The following is a 26,412-nucleotide window of genomic DNA, read 5'->3' as shown; positions in this document are numbered from 1 at the left end:
CTGCATCTTTCCCACATGGCAAAACATGATTATTCTTGAGTTAAGTGCAGTGCCCTAGTCAAAAAGACTGGGTTTTCTGCAAATATGTTGGGCCTCTAACGCAGTCTGCATGAAACTGGGCTGGCACTCAATCTGACCTGTCCCCCGTCCAAGAAGACAGAGCGCTTCAATAAAGACTCTCTGCTGACCAAATTCTCTCTACGTGGCGCGAACCTCCCTCTGAGCAGCTTGTGAGCGAATCTCATCTGGGAGATTCATTGTTCTCCTCAGACAGAGAGAAGTCAACGTGGAACAGACCGTTTCAATGAAGCTGATTTATCTTCGGTTGTCGGTCAAAGCGCCAGAAGAATTGATGGACAGAGCCGCCGGAGGGAAGATGAGAGAGAGAGGAGAGCTCTAAATCATCATCTAAAATACTCTCATGGCTGCATAATCTGTCACTCTTTGATGGAATTGTAATTCCTCGCATAAACACACACACTCCCTACAGCATTTCGAGCTACTCGCAAAGCTTAAGACACAAATCTAAATGGAAATCTACTTTGCTTGTTCCCTGTAGGTCTACGATAATTGTCTCTCTATCGGGGTCATTAGGAAAAGGGAATGTTTCGAGTTCATGTCCACAGGGAGTCCCGATCACAATGTGTTGCTCACAACAGCGAGAAGCGCCAGACTTCCTCAAACGTGGCCTAAAGGGCATGTCTAGTGCAAAGCAGCTAATGTAAGCTGCTGGTCTGATGAGTTGTTGACGGTAGCTTAGCCTAGACAGGGGAGGACCACTCTGCATTGTGCCGCTTACGGACTGTGAAATGATTTTTGATGAACGCTCTCTGAAGTATCCCCAGACCGATAGCAGGACCAGATCAAAAAGAAAAGCGTTCTTCGCCTCTCAGGAAGGTCACAGCAGAACCATGCTGTGCACTTTTTAATGATCAGAAATCTGTGCTTGGGGTTTCACTGCACCGACAGTTTAAGTCGTCATCAGTATGAAAAATAGTCTGGTATGTATTAAGTCAAGGCCAAAATTGTTAGCATGTTAGTTTTCGCAGCCTGGAGCGGAGTAAACATGGGAGAAAGAGAGCCATCTTTGTTGTCAGAATGAGGGCACACATTCACATGCATTCTTTCCCCATCTCTGTGGCATTTTTCAGAGCGAATGACCATATACCAACCTCAAATCATTCTAAATATTTATGTACAGTCGCAAGCGTTCAGACATTCAGGCTCATGTGGAAGACAAATTTGAACTGTACCAACTTTTCTTTTTTTTCCACCTCTCTGCATTAAGCACACTACAATCAAAGTATTTAATACCAGTGAGATGGCAGGGATACAAAAATATGGTGGAAAATACAATCTCTTAATAACACACTGTACTTGCTGACATGCTATCTTAGCGGACTCCGCAAGAGAACATTATCTCTCACACCAGCGGGCTCTGTTCACGTCACTTAAGATTCATTACCCATGCGGCTAATGCTGTTTGACACACATATGCACCGAGGCACACATACACAAACTTACTTAAGCAGCTGTGTCATATGACCGTGCGCTGTGCAACCCAACAGAAAGAATGCAAATGCAAGTCGTCACCCTGGAGAGAATGAGACGGCTGGGAGAAGTCATGCCTAGTGGACTTATAGTTTCAACCAGCAGCGAAAAGGCTTAAAAAAGGCCTTCAGAGTGCAGTTCTTACTGAGGCAGAACACACTTCACTACCGTGTGAGATCTCAATCCGAATCTGAGCAGTCACTGGTTTTGGAAGACTTTTGTTTTTGTTTCCCTCTTCTCTTCTTCTTGTCTTTCTTCTTTTTGTCCTTCCTCTTTTTCCTTTTCTTGCTGCGGTGGTGGTCGGACGAGGAAGAGGAGCTGTCTGAACACGAGGAAGTGGTGTCCTGAAGCATCTGCTGCAGCTGCTGGATCCTAGAATCAGGAAGGGCAGGGAGGGGAGATGGGATTAGAGTCCAGCACAAGCAGGAAACACAACTGATGCACCCGCGGATGCCCGAGTTGACGAGCATCTGAAGCGTCCTTGAACAGGACACAGCCTTTGTCCTAGTAGCGGCATTTCGGGACTGTTAGCCAAGTGCCTACTTGTGTGAGACTGCCAGCAATTTTCTCAACAGTGCTGAATTACCCGTTAAAACCGAAGGTGTGTGCGAGTTTTCAGAACACACTGGGACACACCTGGATAATTGGGTCACCCTGTCGTTTTAATACGATGCTCAAGTTCAGATGACTAAAATAGACCAGATGTAAATTCTGAATGTTTTTGACCAGCCAGTGGAGAAAAGTCAATGAAGTCATTTATACATCTGGTGTATTGTCCACAGCCAAACACATCACAGAATGAGTGAGGAAGCACCACACTGCTCAGGGAAATATAAAACGTTTGTCAGAAAGGAAGAGGGGGAAAAAAAAGACGTACGATACTAGAGGCCACTGGAGAACATGACCTTCAAATTAGCTCAGAGAATCGAGCCGGCGCACTGAGAGTGATGATATCACAAATGTACAATTTTTTTGAAGACCTCCAGAAACGCATCTATTGAGCCGTGAAAGTGTTTCTCTGAGAAAAGGTTGACAAGGTTGTGAAGTGTCCATGAGGCCTCATTATGGCGGGGTTGTGCTCACAGAGCGGCATGATCACCTGATCACTTGAGATGTCATGATACTCCTTCAAGCATACCTGTCCTCCTCAAAGTGAACCCTCTATAACCTACAAGTCAATTCTAAAAATGTCTCTTCCCTTGAAATACTTTGGATTCCTCGAATGCACTCTGGAAACAAAGGGTATAATTTTAAAAAGGGTATGAGGTTGCAATAAGCAGTGGAGAACGAGGGAGGGAGGGGAGGGTTCAAAATCTGTGGAATAAAAATGACAACAGTAGAACTAGGAAATAAACATCTAACAGATAAAGTTGGCAATGCAAAATAAGGTATTTTGGGACCACATATCAAAAAAGAACTGGTCCAAGTCCCAAAGCCAACAGGGAATATCTTCATTACCATGAAGGAGTGAAAAAGAATCATCAAAATGAATGTGGGTGGAAGTACTTCGAATAACTACCATATTTCTACAATTTCATCATTAAATGTTCCCAAGGACAACTTAAGACACAATATATGCAATTAGGAAGTAAGCTGGGACAGGTTGGACTGTTGCACCACCGTTTCAAAGAAGATGCCAAAATTAATGTGGCACGGACACGCAACTCCCGACTTCAAAGCGCCACTGGCCTTTGAATAACCTTTTTGTAATGCATGCACAAATACGCACAAGCCTGCGTGCTGCTGCTCTGTCTGTACGCACACACACCTAAACACAGTGACCCTTCATAGCAGAGAAACTTCAAATTCAAACAACAGGGCATCAGACAATATTTGCTAGAAACCAGCACAGAGAACCAGCCACCATGAGATCTCTAGGCATAAAAATATGGAATAAAGACAGATATGAACAACATGCTTGGTTATATTTTTTTGTATATGTACCTGGTTTCCTTTTCATTCCTTTTGTTTTCCCGAATGATGTCGTACATTGGGTCTTCATGAGCCTAAATGAACAAAATGCAATCTGTCATTATCTGCTACGAAGAGAGAATACAGCAATACGTGGAATGAAAAATTGCTACAGTTGGATTTATGGTAATCATTGCAGAAGCTGTCCGTTCCTGCAGTAGGTACTTCTCCATTAGTCACATTGGAAACGGCTGCCATCTTGTGAACTGTACGCCCAAAATCTGTTGTTGAGCTCAGCCCAGTTATCAAACGGGAAACGTTTGTCTCCGTCACAGCTCCTTGACCTCGTGCCAACTCAACCTACATTCGCTGATGCCTTCTCTAAATAACTATGGGTGGGCTCATTATTTCTGAGCAGTTAAAACTCACCACTCTGAATTGCTCCAGTTTTTGGTTGCCTTTGATGAAAAATGGACATTCCTTATCTCCTGTCCTGTGGCCGTAGCGCTTGCATCTCCAACCTGCGACAAAGGAAACAAATGCGTATTTGTTTATTATGGAAAAATTAAGTAATGCGACGTCATTGTTATGAAACAGATCAAATACGTAAGTACATTCTTGACTTTAGGAACAGTACACTGCTCAAAAGAATTAAGGGAACACGTTATCATCACAGTAAAACACAGAGTCAGTTAAACTTCAGATGGGCACGCAGGTGGAGGAGTGGTTAGAGCGCATGCCATGTACGCACGTACGCATACACAGCCAACCCCGGTTTGAATCCCGGCCGGAGGTCCTTTGCTGCATGTCACACCCCCTCTCTCTCCTGTCTTTCCTATCTGTCCACTGCTAATGAAAGGTGTCTATACTCTAGTGTCCTCGTCAATACTTGTAGGCCAGAGTGTGTAGGAAGTTCCTGGATGAAGAAGGCGTTGATTGTTCCGCACGTTCCCCTGACCTAAATTCAATTGAGCACCCATGGGATCTTATATGTTGTGCATCCAATGCTGCCAAGTACAGGATGAACAGTGCAAACATCAATCCTGACAGAGCCAACAGGTTTAACCTCTGGAGGTGCACATTTAGCACCTTTAGATCAAGCACTTACAAGCCCTTTCTTGAGCTTTCAACCATATCTCACAGCCTTCGTCTGCAAACAGAATATGCCGAGTTGTTCAGGATTAAGTTTAGCTGTCACATATATACATACACCTACTTATCACATGACCAAAGCTTTATACTTGCTGATAATTCAATGACAACTGAGGAAACTGTTCCCTCGTGAAGGCTCTGATTTGCAGTTGAAAAAGCTAGTAACTGAACTTTGAGTTAATATTGTATTCATTGTAGTTACTTTTTAAACCCCCTCGTTCACAGAAGCAAAAAGGCATTCAAAGGACAAAGTAAGCAATTTGGTGCAACACACTCAAAAAAACCCTGCTCATGCAGTGATGTGTTGCAGAATGTAAATCAGAGATCACGAGTGGATTCGTGGAAAATAAGTAAGAATTTGTGTAGAAATGTCACACTGTTTTACTGTTCAACACTTTATGTGGCAGTGTAGCTGCCATGAATAACTTGAGGGTATTTATCCACAAAGCCTGTTTATCCTCTAAAAAGGTAGTTGTGTGCAAAACTGTTTACTTGGTTTTTTATGTGCATATCATTCACTGTGACGTTCCTTTGAACAGGATGAAATATTCAAACATTTTCTCAGGGGATTAAGCAGAGTGAGCGATGCTTTTGTAGAACAACTGCCAACTTGTGCACAGGGCCTGTGTGTATGTGCGCCGACTCCCTGCGTCCCTGGCTGTTCATGCAGCATGAAAATGAGTGGGACGAAGGAATGAATGGACACTGAATATAAGGACAGGCTTTGTCTTGACCAATACGACAGAAGGTAATCTCCACCAACGCCAGCATTAATCGCTAGCAACAAACAACAGCCGTGGTGTTGACTGTCAAGCTCTTGTGGTTAGTGTCAATCAAGATGGGGACACATGGTGGACATTGACTCCCACTTACAGTTCCTGAAATGTAAATGCTGATGTTACTTCTTTTTAAATGTTTTTTTTTTTTTTGTCTTTTTGCCTTTGATTGAGCTATCAGCGCACCTATGCTGCTGTTACCACTACAGCTGATATGAACTTTTATTTTGTTTCTGCCGAGTTTGAGTCAAGTGTGTTTCAGAGAGCCATGGTGGATTTAGAGAGTGTCTTGTATACATTATTACATTATAAAAAAATGCCTGTTGATTTTATTTATTATATATTCCCTTCGACGTGCGTCACATAACATCAGATATGGGGGTGGGAAGTTGGCTGTATCTCAAGTCCTTCTCTTTTACATAAGTGTGCAAATAAAGTTGCTTTTTGCAGACGCAACTGTACACAGTATGCATCTCTCTCAAAGCGAACCCAGCTGATGGTACTGAATCGGTGTAACTGTACTCACACTGCATCACCTTCACCTCCTTGCCCAGAGGCATCCACAGCCCCCTGGTGGGGGCGCTCGCAAGGAAGGTCCTGGCGTCTTCATTTCCGGGTTCCGCAGGAATACAGTCCTCCGGTTTGTCCTCGTGCTCCTGCAACCGTAACCGTCACTCAAATAACACAACTGTGTCAGGACTCAAACGTCCGTCTCCTTAAAGCTTCTTGGCATTCACTAAATGTAACGTTACCTTTATGAGTCCCGGTGGAGGTTTCTCATAGCTGTGTTAAAACAAAAAGGACGACGCTTACGTTAATCCTTACGTAGCTGCGGAATCAACTATTTAAAACTGTCGTTTCCCCCAAAACAAGCTAACACAACACAAGTAAAGCTACCGTAGCAAGTATTCACAAGTAGCAGAAAACCCCTCGGTTATGTTACTCACAACGTCTCGACGTGTTTTAGTTTCTGGACTTCTTGGTTGAGTTTTTTCGTGTGCGTTTTGAGTTTATCCAAATCCTGTTTAGACGACTTGTGTCTCTTGTGTTCTCGTCGGTCCTCCTTCTCTCTTTTTCGCTTCTTGTCCGACATTGAAAAGCCGTGGCCCCAACCCCCGGAAATGAATTCACTTATAAATAATGCTGCATTTATGGATAATTTGTTGGCTATAGGCAGCGAAACGACGACCAAATGTGCTAACAACAGCTAACTAGCGGACATGTATCTGATGCTGCTGTACTTCCTGTGTGCACGGCAGCCCGGTTGGTAAATTAAAGTCCAGCGCCACCTGCAGGACACGGACGGTACCACATGAAGTGTGCTGGAGTCACTTAAGTTCTTGTATGTACTAAAGCACACAACATATATTTTACAACCATATTATTACTTTAAACACACACTTGCCCATTGATATGACATGCTTTCATCCATGCTGTGGTGGAAAGTAACTAAGAACATTTACTGAAGTAGTGAATGTACAATTTTGAGGTACTTTATTTTAGTTCATACATTTTCAACTTCTATACGTTCACTCCACTACATTTTGGATGCAAATGTTTGTCCTTTTTGCTCCACTACATTTCATTATCATAATAACAATTGAAAATATACTAAACAAATAGATTGATGTATTTTATGGATAAAGATGACACTTAATCAGTCAAATCATTCAGTAACACATATTTTTCTTAAATAGGCCATTCTCCATAAAAAGTACTTATACCTTTTGCACTTAAAGTACATTTCGATGTTAATACTTTTGTACTTGTTCTGAAGTAACATTTTGAATATACTTTGACTGCGTTATTGCTATCTTTACGTAAGTAAAAAATGACATCTTTGCGACAAATGTTTTCTTCAACATAAATCCTGGTGTATCTTGAGTGTAAAGACTCCTTAACACATCCTCATTAAATGTAACTGGATTAACCTTAATCTGCGTGACTAAAGTTGCAGCGTAAGAACTTTTCAAGCTCTCATTTCAAAGAGATTTAGAATAAACATCACAGTTTCATGGACTGAAAAGTTTTTATTTCACAGAATCACAGTGTAGGTGGAATACAAATGCGAGGTATTTCTGGATTTAAATGCATACTGTACATCAAACAGCTATTGAAAACAGGTAGGTAGCCAGGTGGTACAAAACACAGTAGATATAGTCAAATTCCTGCTCTCAGCAAAAAGATGGAACAAGAAACTTAAAAATAAAAAAAAGTGTTGACAATATTGATTGTCAGTAAGTCTTTCTGTACAGGTGTGCCTATACAATGTAAACAGCAACTGGTGAGTCTCATTTTTAGATTATAATTACAAATCTTCACTGGTGCAGTTACAAAATCATTTGCATGCATGTACAAAACAATGCAACAACATATATACATTTGTTTATCTGGTCATTTAAAGCCAATGCCATACCAAATTAATTAACACAGACCTCTCCCCACTGGAGAGGGGGAAAAAATAAAGTAAAAAAATGTTGACATCAAGAAATAGTTCCAAATCCAAAACGGAGAAGGACATTGGCATGTAAAGCAGCTCGTCATGCCACAAACGCCACCACAGAACACAGTTGGGCTTTCTGTGATGTTTCAGCCATTCGATGATTGAATGATTCCTTGAACATTCCACTTAAAAAATAATATCCCCAGTTTTTACAAGAGGAGATTATACAAGAGGCATGTGCTAAATTAGACAGAGAAGCATTCTCCTCCAGCTGGCTCAGCAGAAGATGCAGTGACCCTGATTAATCCTGAACTAGCCAGCCCTGTGCTCCCAGTTGTTATATGCAGGATACCAGGAGTGCCATTCCAAACAGCCCAGCAATAGTTGTGTTGTTGGGCAGACCGTAAGCCTTCTCTAGGCTGGCTCGAGAACCACGGTTCTCCCTTAGCCTTCTGTGTAAACAGGTTACAAACATGGGTCTAACCCCTTGTTTTTAAGAGTTTACATTAAGACGTGGGGAATGTTCAAAGTGAGGAAAGGAAATCTTTCAAGCCCCCCTTCTTGCTGCCCTGGTTGTCCTCTCTTAAGAGTATCTTGCTGAGACGCTGGACGACCCAATTTTTAGGTTTAGAGGGAGTCTTGGAGGAAGATGATCCTGACCCTGAAGTGCTGGAGGAGGTGGAGGACCTGGAGAAACACGGGGAGAGAGGGAGAGAAAGGAGGGGAAAAACACAGGAGAGGGAAGAAAATGTAAATAAAAGCTAGTTTGTCATCTGCTTCATTTGTTGGCTGGCAGGAAATGTTCAAAAGCATCCTTGTGTCCCTTGTAACTTACCTGGGTGTATGTGCAGGAGTCTTGTCTTTGCCAGGGGTCTTGGGGGTCGTCATGTTGGGTCTGTGGGCTGACTGTGGGGTCTTGTGTTTGCCAGCGCTCCCCGGTGTGCCGTGGGTCTTAGCGAAGGTAGCCATATACTCCCTGTTCATTCCTTTGTGTCTGGACGTCTTATTGCAAGTGTGGCAGGTGGCCATCTGGGATAACGAGAGGAAAGGAACACATTCATTAATATTGCATGCTTCTGCATATATATATTCTCATAAATAACGAGGGTTTTGAGGTGAATGCATTACAAGGTATGCCCATGGGGATGTTGTGCAACCAAAAAATATTTACGTTTTCTTAAAGGTCCTTCAAACCCAGTGTAGCCAGAACTTTCTATCATTCCCTGAGGCACACATGAGTTTGTTGTGACTCAGTCTGGATCGATTGTAGTGACAGAACGCCTCCAGGGACACATAGAGCAGGACTAGCAGCGGTTGTGGTTAGGAAATGTGATGAGTAATGAGAGGTGGTCATAAGCCTTGGGTGACACCAGCCAGCCTAAAGCCTCACAGATGTCAGACACATCTATTGCCATCTCATAGCGGAGGAATAGCTTACAGTGGGGTCCAGGAAGCAAATTCACGACAGCAGATGATTGACTCAACATCTGAGGCTCGTCCCGTTGGCCATTCAATACATCCCAGGATATTATCTAACCCCCCATGTTTGTCCAGATATTAAAATAGCTGGATTAGTTAAAGTGAGATGGGAAACATTGACTTAGCTTATGAGAGGGCAGGGCGGGGCTGTTGCCATGCAGCTTTACCCATTCAAGGTATGGGTGCTATAAGAGCCGTCAGTTAACTTTTTTTTAGTTTTTTTTGTTTTTAACACCAATTACATTGGCACGTCAGTTGAGTTCTCACTTGACTGCGTCTTACGTGACAAATTCTAAGCAATTTCCTGACCCACATTACACAAGACCCTATATTAGGCAATGGACGCAGACCCAGCTGCTGCTTCATGTTGACCCAAGGCAACCATTAGCATCCCAGACATCTGACCACTACCGTCTCGTGTCCCAATAAAACCATATAGTGCATGTGACTATCCATGGGGCAGAGATCATGACACAAAGCCAAACAGATTTAAAAAACTACGCTAGCACTCTTTACAGTCACAAAAATTGCTCTTATTCAATTGCTGCATATTCACAACTAATACACGACTATAAGATCCAGCGATAATGAACTCTTTGACAATCACATAATCTTAGTGATGAGTGCACGTGCAAGACAAGTTCACATGGCAACAGAAGATTAAACCAACCCTAGTGCACAATAAAACTCCTGAACAAGAGAGACGGATATACTTTCCTCGCTGTACAGCAAAACAGTGCTATTGTTTGAGGATTCATTCAATATTCCGCCTAACCTTCAGTAACTGAAATCCCATTAATGAAGCAAGCCACCCACATGGTTAAAGCTTGTCAGAACACACCACCACTGCAGAGGTCAGCAAGTCTGAGCCGAGCTGTTGACAGTCCTGAATGCTGATGAGATGGAAAACTCACCGACACGAAGGCAGCCATTTCAGATTCTGACAGGTGTCTGTTCGGAGAGTTGGGTTTCGTTTGCGCCGGGAGAACAGAGTTCCTCTTGCTTTCTGTGTGACCGTGTAAGAAGTGTTTACTACGTGAGCCTGCGTGTCCAGCTTTATACAGACCTAGCCCAGCAACTGACCCACCCATCTTTGCACAGGGGCGTGGCTCAGAGGAGGACCGACCAATGCTCTGTCGAACAGGGTCGACCGCTCTGCGGGACAGCCGGCACTCTGCTGCTGCTTTGTCAGAGGGTGACGCTTAAACCCAAAGTGGACTCATCATTGTTTGTAAACTAACTTTACCTCATAGTATTTAAAAAATCCCATTGAAAGATATTGAAAGGACAAACATTTTCCCACGTAGAATATATCATAATATTGTTTCTGTACGAGAAATCAATAGGATTAAATTCATAGAGGATCAATTCAAAGTATTATTTATCGGGCATCAAGGGTGCAAAAGATTGGAGTAAAAGCTGAGGAAATACTATGCCAGACATTGCAATCATTGTGAGAAATGTTTGCTGGGGATTGAACCGTTTCCCTCAGATTGTAAGCAAAAAAGACGGCATCAAAAACACAAGAGAACCAAGTGAAAATACATTTCAGCAAAAAATGTAACTGTGAAAAGCAATTTTTTGCACCATCATGTCCAAATTGTTCCAGTCCATCAAATAACCTACTCTATGAATAAGGTTGTTTGTTTCCTGTATGACCCCTGACCTCTGTAAGTTGTAGAAATGTCTTTCTCACTCCTAAATAGGCGAGCCTCTATTCCAGCAGATTCTTCACATTGAAGTTAAAGCCTTCTCATCTAACTCATTATCTCTCCTGAACTAGAAATAACTGGCACGCTTCTAAACTTAGCAAAGCTCAAACCAATAGTGATTTCAATCGGTGTGGTAAAAAAGTCGTAATAACTCAAAGCAGCGATGTTGCTGATGCAGATAAAGCTGGAGCAGCTGTTTTTAATCCACTAAGGCTGAATTTAGCGGCAGATCGTAAAGCTGTTCAAAGCTATCATTCAAGGACACACTGTCTGCTGGCTTTTCTTTGTCTGATGTGTCTTAATATCGCAAATACATGGCAGAGGATGTTGTACTGGCAGAGCTTTCTGGTTGCATAGGAGGTATTTCAGAGTGGTGACCTCGAGGGAGTGGAGTGGCACTCCACTGGAGGATGTGGGTTCATGGAAATATCTATCCTGCTGTAGTGTCCTCACGCCCAACATTGAATTTCTAATGTTTACAGTGTGTTCCAGCTCTTTGATTAGTGAAGCATTAAAACGACACGGTTCAATCACAGTTAAAACAACATTCGCATGGAAGTGTCCGGGGAAAAGTCAATTTTGTAAGCTTGCATTTGGAAACTCTCAAATTGAGTCTGTACATGCACCGACTGGAAGAGTTTAGAAAGCATTCTTGCAGATGGATTTTGACAAAACTTTGACAAACGATAAAGCTTTCAAGTTATGAAATCTGTCTGTATGTCAAGAAATGTTCAAATCACTGCAAGATTATTTCCTTGATGATTTGGAAATTGATTGGAATTGATGGGGAAACTGACACCTGCCTCTTGCTAAAAATCATCAGCAAAGTCAGTGAAAAACCACTATATTCAAAGTTACTCAAGTCTTTTTATATAGTTGCACTGCTGGTAGTGATAGTAAAAAGAATAAAACAAATGTGTTAAAGGGAATGATTTCAAAGCGGACATCTACACATCTATTCCCCACTTTTATCTAGTCTCCACCTGATAACATGTTGACACCTCAACTGCTCCATCCACCTAAACAGACGCTTAAGTGTTGTTGTGATGAGCAGTTTGTTATTTAAAACATGTCTATCACTACTGCCTGTTATTTCCTGCTGCAATATCCCAATTTCCTCCTGTAGATCATTAAAGTTTCACCTAATCAAAACAGGATAATACTTAATAGGAACATCCTCAAACAAGACCTATTTGTTCCCCCGGTTATAAATGGCGCTATGTCCACAATTTCAACACATATTGTGAGTAATCAGGGCTTATCAGGTGACAGCTGAGATTGTACTGGTTTGAACGCAGACCATCCAATGATTGCCAAGGACAAGAGACACCTGAGAAAACAGGGGCTCATAGTGGAGTGGATGAAACGCAGACAGGCAGATGGATGTTTACATCTAGAATGACCTGCTGCTGCTTATCTTTATGCTTTATCCTCTTGTCATCGAGTTACCACTGGTGGACTGCACTGAAGTGACGGGCTCTACGAAAACAAACCTCTACCCCAGTGAAGCAAGAGACTCAAAACTGTTTCATCACTGCAGTATAGTGACGAGGAGTCATGAGAACCTGAAATCAAATCCCACCCATCACGTGTACCCCTCTAATTTACACTAATCCTTTGACGTGTATGCACTTAGAGGGACACACATGAGTCGGTGCCACCGAGAGATTTCATTTCTTGTCTGTTGATCCCTGGAGCAGAAGACATATACAGTAGCCTGTCAAGCGGATGGCAAAAGAGACGTGTTGAGGCTTCTGGGTAGGACGAGGATAAACGAGCACCTACATACAATCAGGGGAATATTGAGGGCATTTGTTTTCTGCAGACAGTCGAATGTCCGTTTCTGAAAAATCTGGGTTCACCACAGGATTCAAGGAAGAACGCATGATTTGTGATAAGGATATTAGAATACAAATCATCCATAGAAGAAACAATAGGGAATAGCAATCTAATATTTGCCTCTAACCTGTGCATAACCTATATACAGTATAATTTCCCACTTTCATGGTTTCTGTTTTACATCTTATGCATGCTTGTGTTTTAGGCTTTAACTTGAACCGACAAAGACCCATTTATATAATGGCTATTTAGCTCTGTAAATCGATGCATTAAAAAAAAAAGACAATCATATATACCTCGCTAAAAACCCACTTAAATATCCATTATGAAGAGAGAATAAACATCTGCTAATTCTCATGGTGTCTGTGCGAGGGGAAGGGTTTAAACACAGCCAGCACGCCGACAAATCACCAGCAACGCTTCAATCTATAAGCTGTTACGTAAGGCATGCGTTCTGTGCAAGTTTACATTAACGAACAAGGATAAACGTCTCTCGTAACAGACCGAAAGAGAGCTCTAAACACAAGGACTCTGAGATTTTGCAGCTTTGTGTCATGGAGCTAAAGCTGTGCCCAGCAAATGAGAAGATGGAAGTAAACACTGAGGTTTCTTTGCCTGAACCTCAACAACACTAATTGTTTCTGCTGTCTGGAAGTTTATTTCCTTGTACCATATACGACACGCATATTTATAGCATGCATTTGCTCATACATGCAACATTGGTTCTGAGAGAAAAAAAAATTGCATGTGAAATAGTGACACAAACAGACCCACATAAATCAATTCCACAGATGGACACTTCCATTATCTATTAATAGCCCCTGCTCCATAAATACCTCCCCTCCTGCCTTTCTCTCTCTGCTGCCAGAGTTCAGCTTGGGCTCATTAATTGAAAGGCGCCACCCAAGAGGGGAAAGATGAGCAGCGTAACAAACTTTGCCAAAACTTTGCCAAGTGTTGAATGTTAATTGCGTGACAGAGTTTTCAAAAGGCCTGCCGTGTATTCAAAAGCTCAAATATCTGTGCTCACTGCGTGTGACAGTCATTCGAGCGCACATCAATACGACACAATAAAAGCGGAAAGCAGAAGAGAGATCAATACGAGGCAGGCTGTGATGTGGCAGGCAGCCACTTAGTCACACTGTCTGGAGGCAGGCTGCCCGGTAATACATAGAGACACCCGATCTGAATGCAGAGCTGCTGCTGCCATTTCAAAAAGAGATGTCATATCCGTTTTCTCTCGGCCTCTGTCGGTGGAGCTAAAGGTCACATTTCATCCTGCATCACACCAGCAGGTTTGCTCCAAAACTCCAGAGCAAAGGCTGGAGGAAAGAACATTTTTTAAATGGTGAGTTACATAGTAAGGGACCGTTTTCCATGCTGGCCCCGCTACATCCCAGCTCCACTATCTCATCCAGATATGGTTGCCGATGGCTCCAAAAGAAAACCAGGATGACCACTGTGGTGTGTAATCTCGTCTTCTAGTTACCACGAGTGGCTCACACTGAAGCACTGATATGACAGCCTCTAAGCCAATAAACCCTTAGTGGAGGTGTGTGTGCATGTAAGTGAATAGACGTATGAGACTAATATGAAGGAGTCAACAAATTCACAAGGTCCACTCCAAAACAACAATGACGTTGTTGCTGATGTATAGTGATGACAGGTCACGATAACCTGAAATTAAATCCCTTCCATCAAGTGTATGCACAGAGAGATTTGTCTGCTCCTGTCGAGTAGGATGTATACAGTTAGCCAGCTCATATAAATTAATGTTATTCATTCAAGTATGGGTAAGGCATATATGAGTTATTACACGTTGAACGGACATCTGGAACCCAATGAATCAGCGATATCCCACTGTGAAAAACGTTGATAAGACGTAACATAATAAAGTCTCTTAAGATAAACGGCGAGCGCAGATGCTTCACGAAATCCCCCAGATAATATCTGTGGAAACGTTGTGCCCCTGCTTAAAGCCTAGTGTATTACTTTATTGATTAGACTTTCTTTTGACACAATCTTCACAAAGAGCATATGCCATTGTCACCAGATATGACAAACTTAAATTTAGCGTAAAATGTCTGTTCTTTAGAGATAACAGCTGAAATGATGAAGTGGACATGAAACATAAGGTGAGAGACATGAACTTAGTATTAAATTAGGCTTGTGCACATGCATCCAGTTCCACGAACCAGGAGTGCATGTTGCTTCATAAATCTGATAATAATCATAAATAAATAATGCATATTTCTGTCTTTGTGTGCACAGTTTTATGCACCTGGTCCCCGGGTGGACAAACTGTGCTTTAGAGTGCAGGTGTTCTGAGAGCAGGTAGAGTTTTGGAGTTTAGGAATAAAATATACGGCTTAAACACAGATCCAGATTTGGAGCTCCTCTGTGGCCATTAAACTGTAAAACTTTATGACGGATATGCACGAATGCCATTAATGTGCATGTGTGCTGTCAGAATTAGTTACAGGAGAAATAAGCCACTGTAAATGCCGGTGGGTGAGGATCCAAAAAACTGAACAGTAGGAGCTTCTGAACCTTCAAACCCATGCCAATTTACTTTAGCTCCCATCGGGATTGCCAACTTCCAGAATAGGCTTTTAACAGTGGTGAGGAAACAGTGCTAATTGACAGATGACATGTTGTTATGGGCATCGAGCTCTCTATATAAGGTTTTATCCTGTGAGTTGCTGGCTACAAACCAGATGACAGCAGAGAGCAGAAACTGATCCTAGCCCAGGGATTATTGTGTGTCTCTGTGTGTGTGTGTGTGTGTGTGTGTGTGTGTGTGTGTGTGTGTGTGTCAGAGGAAAACAAACCTGCATGCATGCATTCTGATTATGTGTTCATTACACTATATGCATGCTTTCCCAGCTGGCATCGACTTGCCATGAGTGCCGCTCCTATTGTACGTGTATGTGTGTGTTACCCTGCTTAAAATACATCGGCACGCACTAAATCCTCTCACACGTGCGACACGGGTGAGTGTTTCCACATCTCAGCCAGTCTCCCGTGCACAAGGCCTCTACCACAGTTGCAGATTCCCTCCTGGCCTCTCTCTTCCCAAACACTTCCCCCTCTTGTCATCCTGTCACTCGCCGCGCACCCTCGAGGTGTCAAAACCCTCGGTGGAGCTTTCCCTGATCCCCGAGAGGAAACAGAGCCCAGAGCACCAGCCAGACACCAATATCTCTGGTTTCCTGTCGTCTACTTAAGAGCCACATTCTCCGACGACATCGGTCCAGCAAAGATAAATATGACAGAGGGATGCGGTGAAGAGATGGCCAAGAAAGGAAGGAGGAGAGAAGAAAGATTAAGATAATGTGAGGGGGCAGTGGGTGGTCAGTGAGAAGAGTTGAGGTAAAACGCAGGAGAAAATGATGGGGAGGGATTGGACAGTACAAGGACAGGAAAACAACAGAACAGGGGATGAGGTGGTGAAGTGGTGAAGTGGTGGCATAAATTACGTCAGGAAGAAATGGCCCTTCTGGGAAAAAGGACGGCTTTCTCAACCACTTATGTTCCATCCCTTTGTTTTTTCATGCCTGGCTCATCTGTAATCCTGAAATAAATGGTTGTTTTCACAGAACACTTGTTTAACAGCATCCTGACTGCACATTCAGTAAATGTGCCCATGCACCCGTCTTGCGGCACTGGGCATAAATTGAATGCATGCGGCCGGGAAACACCTGAGCTGAACACTTTGTTTCGTGTGACAAACAACTCTGCTGGGAAGTATAAATCCAGGGTCAAGGAGGGAAGAACAGAGGAGCGGAGGAGGCGGCGAACGCACTATCCTCCGCTCCATTTAGGGTCTCTGCTTCTCTTGTGGCGCTACAATGTAATTTATTTCCATCTCCACTGCTAGATAACCTGCACAGCATGCATAAACATGCCTGATTTATAATACCTCGAAGACACAGAGCTGAGGAAAGCATATCATGCGCTGACATCCGCCCAGAGGGCAACACATGCATACATCCTAAAGTGAGAGCAATATGGAAGTGAAATGAAGGGGATTTACACCGTGGAGAACACATACTGCACAATGTGAGAATATGAATCTACTATTCATGTGTAAAGCTTATATTTTTGTAAAGACGGGGACATTATTATTCAACACCTACATTTACAGTATGTTATCTAGGATCAGTAAAGAAACTGACTTAGAATACAGTAGTGCGCTGTATGCATATCGTATGGAAGATTAAATATTTCACGCGCAAAAGCCTGAAAGACTTTATGGCCCCGGAGAAACTAATCAAAACATGAGACTGAACGGATATTCATGAATTAAATTAGCTCTTCAAATAGTCCCAGAACACGTCTCTTCCAGAACGAGATCCCAGAAGAGTTTGGACACCTGAAAGACGGCTGAGAACACGAGCAAACACGGCCGTCTGCGAATACTCGTAGCTGGGTTTGAATGGACGCCTCTCCGGGTCTAAACCTGCACACCAGCGGGAATGAATGCGACCATAAATTTATACGAGCGCACGTTTTGATTGTTGTCTCCGATAAATCCTCCACTTCTTCCCGCGGGTGTCACGTGACTAACAGTAAGCGGGGCCGAACACTGTGTGCACAGCCATAACACTCGACACTGGCACACACAAATAAAACGGTAAAATGATGAAACGACAACATAAAACAAATTAAGGCTTCGTGGTTGCCGTGGCGCATTTATCTCACTCGAGCTGTTTCCAAGTCCGAGGACGAAATCAGCAGCAGCATCTTCAGAAAATGACAAGTTTTAAAAAAAACACATCTGATTACCCTGTCATCTGAACATCCCCACGCTTCTATCTTCAAAGAGGAGACGAGAGGATGCTTATCTCATTATATTCAGGCTCTCGTCTCTGTCAGGGTTGTTGTTCTCCGTTCGTCAACATGGCGCCTCTGACAGGAAAACAGTGCACATTCCTCCTCTTATCTCACCGCTCACCCACTCTGCATTTTAAGGGCATCGCCTCACTATCACCTCTCTGCCGAGCACATGCTCCGCCACACTAACGTGGCTTCACTTGTCGCCCCTTGAACTGCAAGTGCATGACAGGCGAGCGAGCGTGAAACCAGTGTAAAAATACCTCTGAAGGCCATGCTCGGGGATGTATTGGTTTACCAGGAAGTCACACGAAGAGCAACCATCAACATTCTTTATCGCCACCAAAACACTGTTGATAAATAAGTAGGAGACGTGCAGAGTCACGACTGAGTGTCTGTCAAAGAGGCCTTCAGAGTACAGCGTGGTTATGTTTGACTGTGAATGAGGTGTGAGGTTTCTGGATATGAAGTCCAGGATGGGGTTGCAGTTCTCTCCAAGGTCTTCAAAAGCAACTAGCTAGTTTGAGAGGTGGAGTGTGACATGACACCACACAACACTCTATATTATTATTCATGAAAAAGATCAGGGATGAGATTTCTGCTACTTTCACAAAATCCACGTTGGTCCAGCTTTGATGCTGCTTGAGCTGAAGCAGATGACAAACTAGCTTTTATTTACATTTTCTTCCCTCTCCTGTGTTTTTCCTCTCCGTTTCTCTCATTGCTCTCTCTCTCTCCCTCCCCCCTCTCTCTCTCCCTCCCTCTCCCTCTCCCCATCTTTGCCCTCAGAGTCAACTTACATATGGTGGAGAGTGGGTTCAGAGTGCCTGGCGCCTTCAATACCTGCATGTGAAATGAACCAACTAGATTTTAATGAGGCAGCAGCATCATTTCCACTGGAGGTAGTCTTCGTTAGGGCTGATGCCAGACCACCAGGGGGGCTCTTCAGTGGTTCTCTCCTATCATAGCTCTCCGTTTTAGGGGGGAAAAGACACTAATGCCACAAGCTTTGATGCCGGTTGATTTATCAGCAGAGTGGATGGGAAAAAATAAGCTTTCCATTCTTTCCACTCTAAGAGGACAGTCAAAACGTTTAGGGGGCTATGGGAGGGAACAGGGCGAGTACTGACAAGGCACGGCCTGGCAACATTAGTTTTCTTACAGTTAAACTTAATTAAATCGCTGTGAAGACAATAAGTGGAACGCTATAATAAAAGAGGCACTTTCTGTGGAATGAATACAAATGACTTCATGTATCTAAATGTCAACGACGACTAGAGGAAATACATTAAGTGGTGATGCTGGGCTTGTTATGTTATAATAAATAAAGATGCGGCACATTTTTGATCATCCCTGGGAAATTATTTTGTGTCAGAGTTCAACGCTGAGGATAGCTGACACAAATGTCTGAATGACCAGTAAAGCTCAAGGGATACATCAGGAAGGAACAATATTATCAGCCAACGGGGGCTTATCACATAAAAAAAAAACAGAAACACCAGAATTAACAACAAACTATGTAAAACGAAAATAGACTTAATCCACAAAACATGTCGGGGTAAATTAGAAACTGTGACATTACACAGTATTCCAGCAGGTATTATTCCTTAACACTAACATCAGCATCTGTCAGGCCTCTCTGCCAAAACCACTGCAGCACAATTGAGGCAGATGCCCCTGGTGATTTTCACAAGGACACTATGCTGCAGTGCAGTACATAAGCAGCTCTGTGGGGTTGTAGCGTTTTGTCTTCTCACCAGTACGGAGGAGGACTTTTGGAAGCTTTGCAGCAGGTTTTTCTGCACCAGGCTGAGTCGTTTGCCCCTGGCCCTCCGACGCAAGACGCTCTGCACCCGTGCTGATGGACGCTGCTTGGGCCGCAGCCGCATCCGGTGATTGTCAGGCTGCAGCCACTGATAACAGAACGGACACACCACGGTGCTCTGCAGCGGACTGGAGGATTTCTGCTTCCTTAGCGCTGAGAGGAGGAGAGAGAAAGCATGAACACTAAATAGCCCCGATACCTATTGATGTGGTTTTGGGGGACGTGTGTGTGTGTGTGTGTGTGTGTGTGTGTGTGTGTGTGTGTGTGTGTGTGTCTGTGTGTGTGTGTCTGTGTGTTTGATTCTACCAGGCAGTCTGCTACAGACAGCTGGCTGTCTCAGTGTGTCTGGCTGAGGGTTTAGTGAGGTTTATCAACCTTGACGAGTCACAGACAAGGTCCTACTTACTACTGCATTTCTTTGTGGCTATTACATTCTTGGGCATCGCTGATGAAAACATGCAAACATGAAAATGGAACAGAATTTGTCATTAAAAAATAAGATCACTGAAGGATGTGCAACTCACCGTTAGCCTTCACAGGCGACTGCCTATGGAAGAAACAGAGGAGAATACATGAGACATTGTGAATAGCTACTTATGAGAGATAAGAGTGAAAATAATCAGTCACAGAGCTGATTGTTAAAGTAGTACAAGATAATAACATTTTAATAATTACAGTCTCTATTGAATAGATCAAGTTTTTGTGCTCTAAAAGTAATGAGACATTTATAATAATTGATTTAACTGTGCCTTCCTCAATTTGCATTTGAACAGTTCCTTTCACACTGGAAAAATGTTAAGTGATGGGGGGGAAGGATATTTGGAATAATTGTGTGAAAGAAACTGGCAGTTAACAATAACAATATTCAAATAAACACATTACAAGAGGAATTATTTTTATCACCGATAGCCCGTCCCATTAAGTGTAGTGGAAAACATGCAACCAGAAAAGCAAATCCCAAATCCCTTGTCTGTCTCCAACTTTGGAATGCTCGCAATGACATATTTGCGTAAACTAAGCCCCCGCCTACTAAACGTCCCACTAAAATTAGCCCTGGGCTTAAATTAATGAAGGGAAATGTACTGTCCATCTGCACGTGTGACAGGCAGAGGCCGGAATGGGGGGGGGGGGGTGGACTTTAATCTGGAGCTGACCCGCTGACTGTTTGTTGACACTCTCCAATTGCAGTCTTAACCACCCCATGTGAGAGGTCTGGGGCAGATCTCTCACATGATCTGCACCCCACACAATATTTAATAATCAGTCACTGGATTAAACTGTCAGATTATATAGAAGCCCTGTCAGAAAATACTGGAAATGAGGAGTGGTGGATTGTGACTCCGTAGAGGACAGATAATGACTCACGGGCCTTGAACAATTCCCCCCAAAAAACCTTCAAAAGCATTCTTAGGCAGCATAAAAATCGATCGAATAGATTTCCTGAAGTAGCTGTTTCACTATTGATAATTAATTATCATTAGGTGCACCTTATACCAATGACATGACCAAATGACTGGCCATTTAAAACGACTCATTCGTCATTGTTTCGCAGTACTGGAAAAGCTAATTCTCTGACAAGGTCATGAACAGTCCACTGATGACTCGAGTGTAGAGAAGCAGGATTCTTGGGTATTTTGTCTCCCCATAATGTCTCTTCCAGCTGCTCCCCTGATGAGCCAACGCTCCGAAACTGCACACCGCCAGACCTCTTCCACCGCACTAATCTCATTATCATACTTGTCATGCATCTCCATTTAAGTGCACACTTAGTTGTGGTGATGGACGCTGAAGACATGAGCCCTACACATGAACTGCCGACAACTGGGGGATCCAATCAAGAGAGCCTTAAAAGACGCAAAAGTTTTCTACAATATAATAACGTAATTAGAGACAGAAGGGCTGGCTGAGGCAAAGCACACTGTGAACATTTTATTGCTACCATCAGGGGAAACAGTGCAACTGCTGGCATATTCTAAAAAACTTCAATGATGCTTGTAACGCGTAGATATTTAGAAACAACCACAGGGATCAGGCCGGCGGTGGTTTTTGTCAGCATCACTTTGTGACTACCAGATATTGTGTCCTTCTACAGTATCGACTGGCAGCGCTGCCATCTATCAGCTGGACGTGACAGAGAAAGAGGCCAGCAGGTGCCTCCCAGTCTGGCTCCTGCTGAGAGGGGCCGTAAGACGAGAGATGCAGTACGAAGCAAGTCGAGAAGTCGTTTATAAGGGGGATGAAGGCCAAAATGTAGTGACAAATGTGAAATAAAATCAAAGGTAATGACTTCCCCGCTCCAAGACAAATCATTCCTTTAATCATTTACTCTGGTGATCCACCTACTTTTAATTTAGCACCAACATAAGGGTTTTATTTGTCCAATATTTAGGTTTATGACAACATACGATGCAAAACTACGACTATGACATTCCCATCCACCTCGACTGTACTTTGTGCTTGATGCTAGTTAGCAAATATTAGCACGCTAAAATAAGATGATACAGATGGTAAGGTTTTGCCAGGTTAGTCAAATGGTAATTTTTCATTATTTTCTGGCATTTTACCAAAATTTATTAATAATTGAGAAAGAAATAATCATCAAATCATTTAATAATTTAAAATAAAATCAAATAATGATCATAATAATAGTTTCAGCCCTATTTAAGGGCTGGGTGATCATTTATCATAGTCATAATTTATCATCTTTCAATGGAATAATATGATGAAAACTTGATTAGTTTTGCACTGAAGCTCTTAACTATTTTCCCTCAAGAGCATGCACAAATGTGTGGATATTTTATAGACTATCAATTTATTGAGTCACCAGAATACATGCTATATCATGATATATATTGTTATTGAGATATGAAATGACCTATATCAGAATAGAAGATTTTGGCCATATCACGCAGCCCTATCCTACTCTGCTATAATCTCCACTGATATATCAAATCTCCAATACCATTGGTTGATAATGGATTATCACTGTCGTCTGTATCGTCATAGACAAAGTACTTAATGCAAGAAAAGAGAGCACTTGAAGTTATTTAAAGACAGAGTTGTTTGTGCAGCAGACATCCTGCATATTTTAGAGTTATCAGAACTCTCAGTCAGGCTCCAGTTACCAAACACAAAACTATGACTATTACCTTACTGGAAAACAGCTTCACTCGTCAATGTCAGTCACAATATAGTGACGTCAGTTCACATGCAAGGACAATAACTCACACTCACTAAATACTCTAGACTAGAAAGTCTAACTAGAAACATATACCAGAATACTTAGATTTGACTGAAACAATTTTGCAAAATCCTTTACAAAACGTCAACATTGACACATTTTTACTGAAACCAAGGAGGACAAAAACACTTAAAACCAACTGTTACCCTGAAGCAAAGATACACATTTAGTCATCCTCGGCCTGACAGGAGGAGAAGACAGTGGCAGAAGGCAGTAACATGATCTCCATCAAATATGTGTGGTAGGGTCCAAGAGTACAGACAAGCACCCACGACACAAACACTCCAGTGACGCATGACCCACACCATAACTGGAGAAAGTGAAGACACTGGAAACCCCCAGATAAACGCGGAGAGACAGATGCGGTTCATTAGGACTAAAAACATCCTCAACGCACACACCGACAGAAATGCCGGCTATTTGAGTGGACGCTGAAAAAACATTCTAATTTCCCCTCAGTTAACTGCTCAACTGTGTCCAAGACCTCCATCTGAAACGTTTATTTCATTTATTTATATTCTTACCAGTGATTTCCCTGCTGAAATGCCTTCCATGTCATTACTCTGGCTGGAAATCAAATTTAGTGGTCAATTAGCTCAGCATGGTTATGGTGAGTTTTGGCTACGGCTGCTGCTTGTGTCTTCTCTGTGCACTTTGGCATGAACCACGGCGGTCTTTCAGATTTGCATCTTGCCTGCTGGACAGCTGATCACAGTTAAATGTGGTCAAAATGTTCTCTGTAACCACAACTCATCTTGGCCAGTGAATCTGGGGAACCGATCAATGTATTTAAGTAGCAGTGAGCTCACACACATCCAAAAAAAACGACTCCGACTTGGGGTTTCACCATTAAAACCTCTGTTTTTGTTTCCATTCATGGTTCTTCCCACAGCATTCCTGGCTCAGGTGAAAATGAAAACAAGCTGGAGGATACGGGGACATGGCTGGAGCCCAACTCAAACATGAGTCCACCACACACACAAACAGAGACACACACACACACTTTTACGAACTTTAAATGCATTAATACCCATATAAACTATGATAGAGAAAATTTGAGCAGACAAATAGTACACCTGTGTAGTGTTCCCTCTCACACACACAATCCTAAGAGGATTTCTCCTGAAATTGCTTTCACTTTCAACACAATCCCTACTGTGCAGGCTACGCCATCAGAAGAAATGGAATACATTTTTGTTGGGGAAAGCAACAAAACTGAAGCAGTGAGCTATTAATGATTACACTAATTAGAAACTGGCATTCATTTTGCCACTCTGTTTTATTCTAATAGGGATGAAAAGACTTGACTACCATTGGAATAGACATTTGGAAAAGACTTGGTACTCTGTATGGATCATTTTGAAAACCTTGAATAAAAGATACAAGAGGTGAAGTTCACAGAATGTCTGGCTTAACCACTGATAAAGTGGATTGTTTTTTCTTGCAGCGGTTTGTTTTCCTCCATGTTGTTCTCATATTTATCTTGTTAGGAATGTGCTGTGACTTCACCAAGGAACTCTATTTCACTCTGTAAATGCTCAAGATTGAGTGACGGTTAAGTTCAACTGAATTCATCAGTTGCAATAAGCTCGAAAATGCTGCACAATCTCAGCCACTACACCTGCACACGAGAAGCCACTGGACAAAAGTAGCTTGTGTAATAGGAATAGACACAGGAACCACATAGTCATGCTTCACAATAAGAAGCACGACTAACTATCTTACTCATAGACATAGTTGACGTTTTGGAGCTACAGACACAATGATGAACCAAGCGGAGTCGACATGAGTCACTGTTGATCTGTCAACAAGATGGACGCAACACATCCTCATATGGGCAAATTTCCAAAAGGAGTGAATTTATGAGCATGACATATAATCGACCCTTATTCACATTTAAGATGCACAGAGATGTGACAAGATGAGTAACACTGCAAACAATCACAGCGAATTCTCAAACAATTGCACATATTCAGCCCTTTGAACAGTGGCTCAGTGTCAACGTCACAGCAGAGTCTCACCACCACCCAAGTTTCCTGCTGTCGCACGCAAAGTGATTGACGTGTCTTTTAATACACAATGTAGCACTGGCGTCGATTAAATCTGTTGGATACTTTCTAAAACTGTTAAAGGTCAGTAAACAGTTAGTCCTATTTGCTGACACGCCAGTAAAACAAGCCTGTAGTCCGGTTATCATAGGAAATGATGATTTTTCATTTCTCAAGTCAAACTGCTCAATGTGTAAATATTTCTGTAGTATAAACAGTTTTTTTGGTAATTCTTCATCTATTGTTTCATCTATCTAGAGATGTTTTCTTATATTTCAGCAATAACTCCCATATCTACTTATTATTTTATGAAAAATCAGGAAAGCTACCCATAGGAACATGGGTAACTAACATAAAAAAAGCCATTATTTTTTCACTGCTTCTTTGTACCAACATAAACATAATTAATTTAAAATATTGTATATTTTTTTATTTGAACTAATGGATCTCTACCGACGTCACTCTGGGACAAACTACTGGTAGAAAATGAATATTTCAGTACTATTGTTACTAGCTAACTACGACACAGCTGACGTCTTGCTGGCCGGATGTCCACCGCCAACACTGGTCCAGCTCCTCCACCTAGCGCCTACATGCTACTATTGCAACAATAAAAGGACAGACAACTCAACTGTGAAACTCAAGTGTGAAAGTGTAAATTCAAGTAGGAATTTAAACAAAGTTTCTTACATTAAGAACCGCGACAGCTCCGGGCATCTTTCTTTATACAACACGGAAGCGTCTAACAGAAAGCTGACTGAGTTTTCTGGACGAGACATTTTCACGCCGGGTAGCGTTACTGCTCCGACTCGTGGAAAAACTGGAACTCTGAAACACGGAGTTAAACACGTCTTCTGAAAACGTTAGACGGTGGAAACGGAGGTTAAGTTAAAATATTTTAAAGCGTATTGACCGCTGTAGCACCAGCTGTGTGCGCTCGTTTAAAGTATTAATGTAGATAAAGCTACCGCCGTCGGGTGGTGTGAATCCACGTTTGGTCGCAAGGATATGACGTTCCTCGCGCCGCGATGCACTATGGGAGCTTGAGTAAATCAGCGGCGCACGGCGGAGCGGCTGTATTGTTCGGTTATGTGACAGACTGCAGCAGACGCAGGTTTCATCAGGTGGTATTTTCGTCGATATAAAAATCCTAAAATAATCATCTTTTTCAGATGACATTAATTAGGCTACATGAGTAATAACGCCTTGAGATAAATACGTTTACATTTGTCCAGTATATATGTTAAATATGACTCCAGGGCTCCTAATTCCTGACACCTGAGCCTGAAACAACCCCTTTAAAAGTGAACCTTTCAAGGTGAAGGAAAGTATTTAGTATTTATTAATAATTTGTTTGTTTATTATTTCAATGTTTAAGTATTCATTTTTGGTCTGTCCTATGTGATCGCTGATCAGACTAATGGTAGGCCTAATCAAAGTTAAATAGCCTCACACATTTCTGGAATAATTTGGCTAACATTTGATGCCATCATTCCTCTGATCGATTAGACAGAATAACCAATGTTATGACATCATTATTGTTGTATCCTGCGCACTAACAAACCAGGTTTCTCGAGTCCAAGAACACATATTCTGTCA

The 26,412-nt window shown here is 42.4% G+C and overlaps 2 protein-coding genes across 2 annotated transcripts; both read right to left on the bottom strand.

The window, feature by feature from the left end:
* Positions 1–1,178: 1,178 nt before the first annotated feature.
* On the bottom strand, positions 1,179–6,630 carry rp9 (RP9 pre-mRNA splicing factor). Its single transcript, XM_084031826.1, has 6 exons — positions 6,338–6,630; positions 6,143–6,173; positions 5,917–6,046; positions 3,892–3,983; positions 3,496–3,557; positions 1,179–1,923 (listed from the first exon to the last, which is right to left on the bottom strand). The coding sequence occupies exons 1-6, from the start codon at positions 6,481–6,483 to the stop codon at positions 1,731–1,733; spliced, it is 654 nt and encodes a 217-aa protein (XP_083887952.1). The 5' UTR covers positions 6,484–6,630; the 3' UTR covers positions 1,179–1,730.
* Positions 6,631–7,410: 780 nt separating this feature from the next.
* rmp24 (ribonuclease MRP subunit p24) lies at positions 7,411–25,790 on the bottom strand. The gene is made up of 5 exons (XM_084033011.1): positions 25,504–25,790; positions 20,049–20,071; positions 19,457–19,677; positions 8,669–8,862; positions 7,411–8,520 (listed from the first exon to the last, which is right to left on the bottom strand). Exons 1-5 carry the CDS (start codon positions 25,590–25,592, stop codon positions 8,358–8,360), a joined length of 690 nt encoding a protein of 229 aa, XP_083889137.1. The 5' UTR covers positions 25,593–25,790; the 3' UTR covers positions 7,411–8,357.
* Positions 25,791–26,412: the final 622 nt, after the last annotated feature.

The sequence above is a fragment of the Eutrigla gurnardus genome (assembly GCF_963514095.1).
Source record: "Eutrigla gurnardus genome assembly, chromosome: 17".
Classification (NCBI taxonomy): domain Eukaryota; kingdom Metazoa; phylum Chordata; class Actinopteri; order Perciformes; family Triglidae; genus Eutrigla; species Eutrigla gurnardus.
This window is presented reverse-complemented; position numbering and strand designations above follow the sequence as displayed.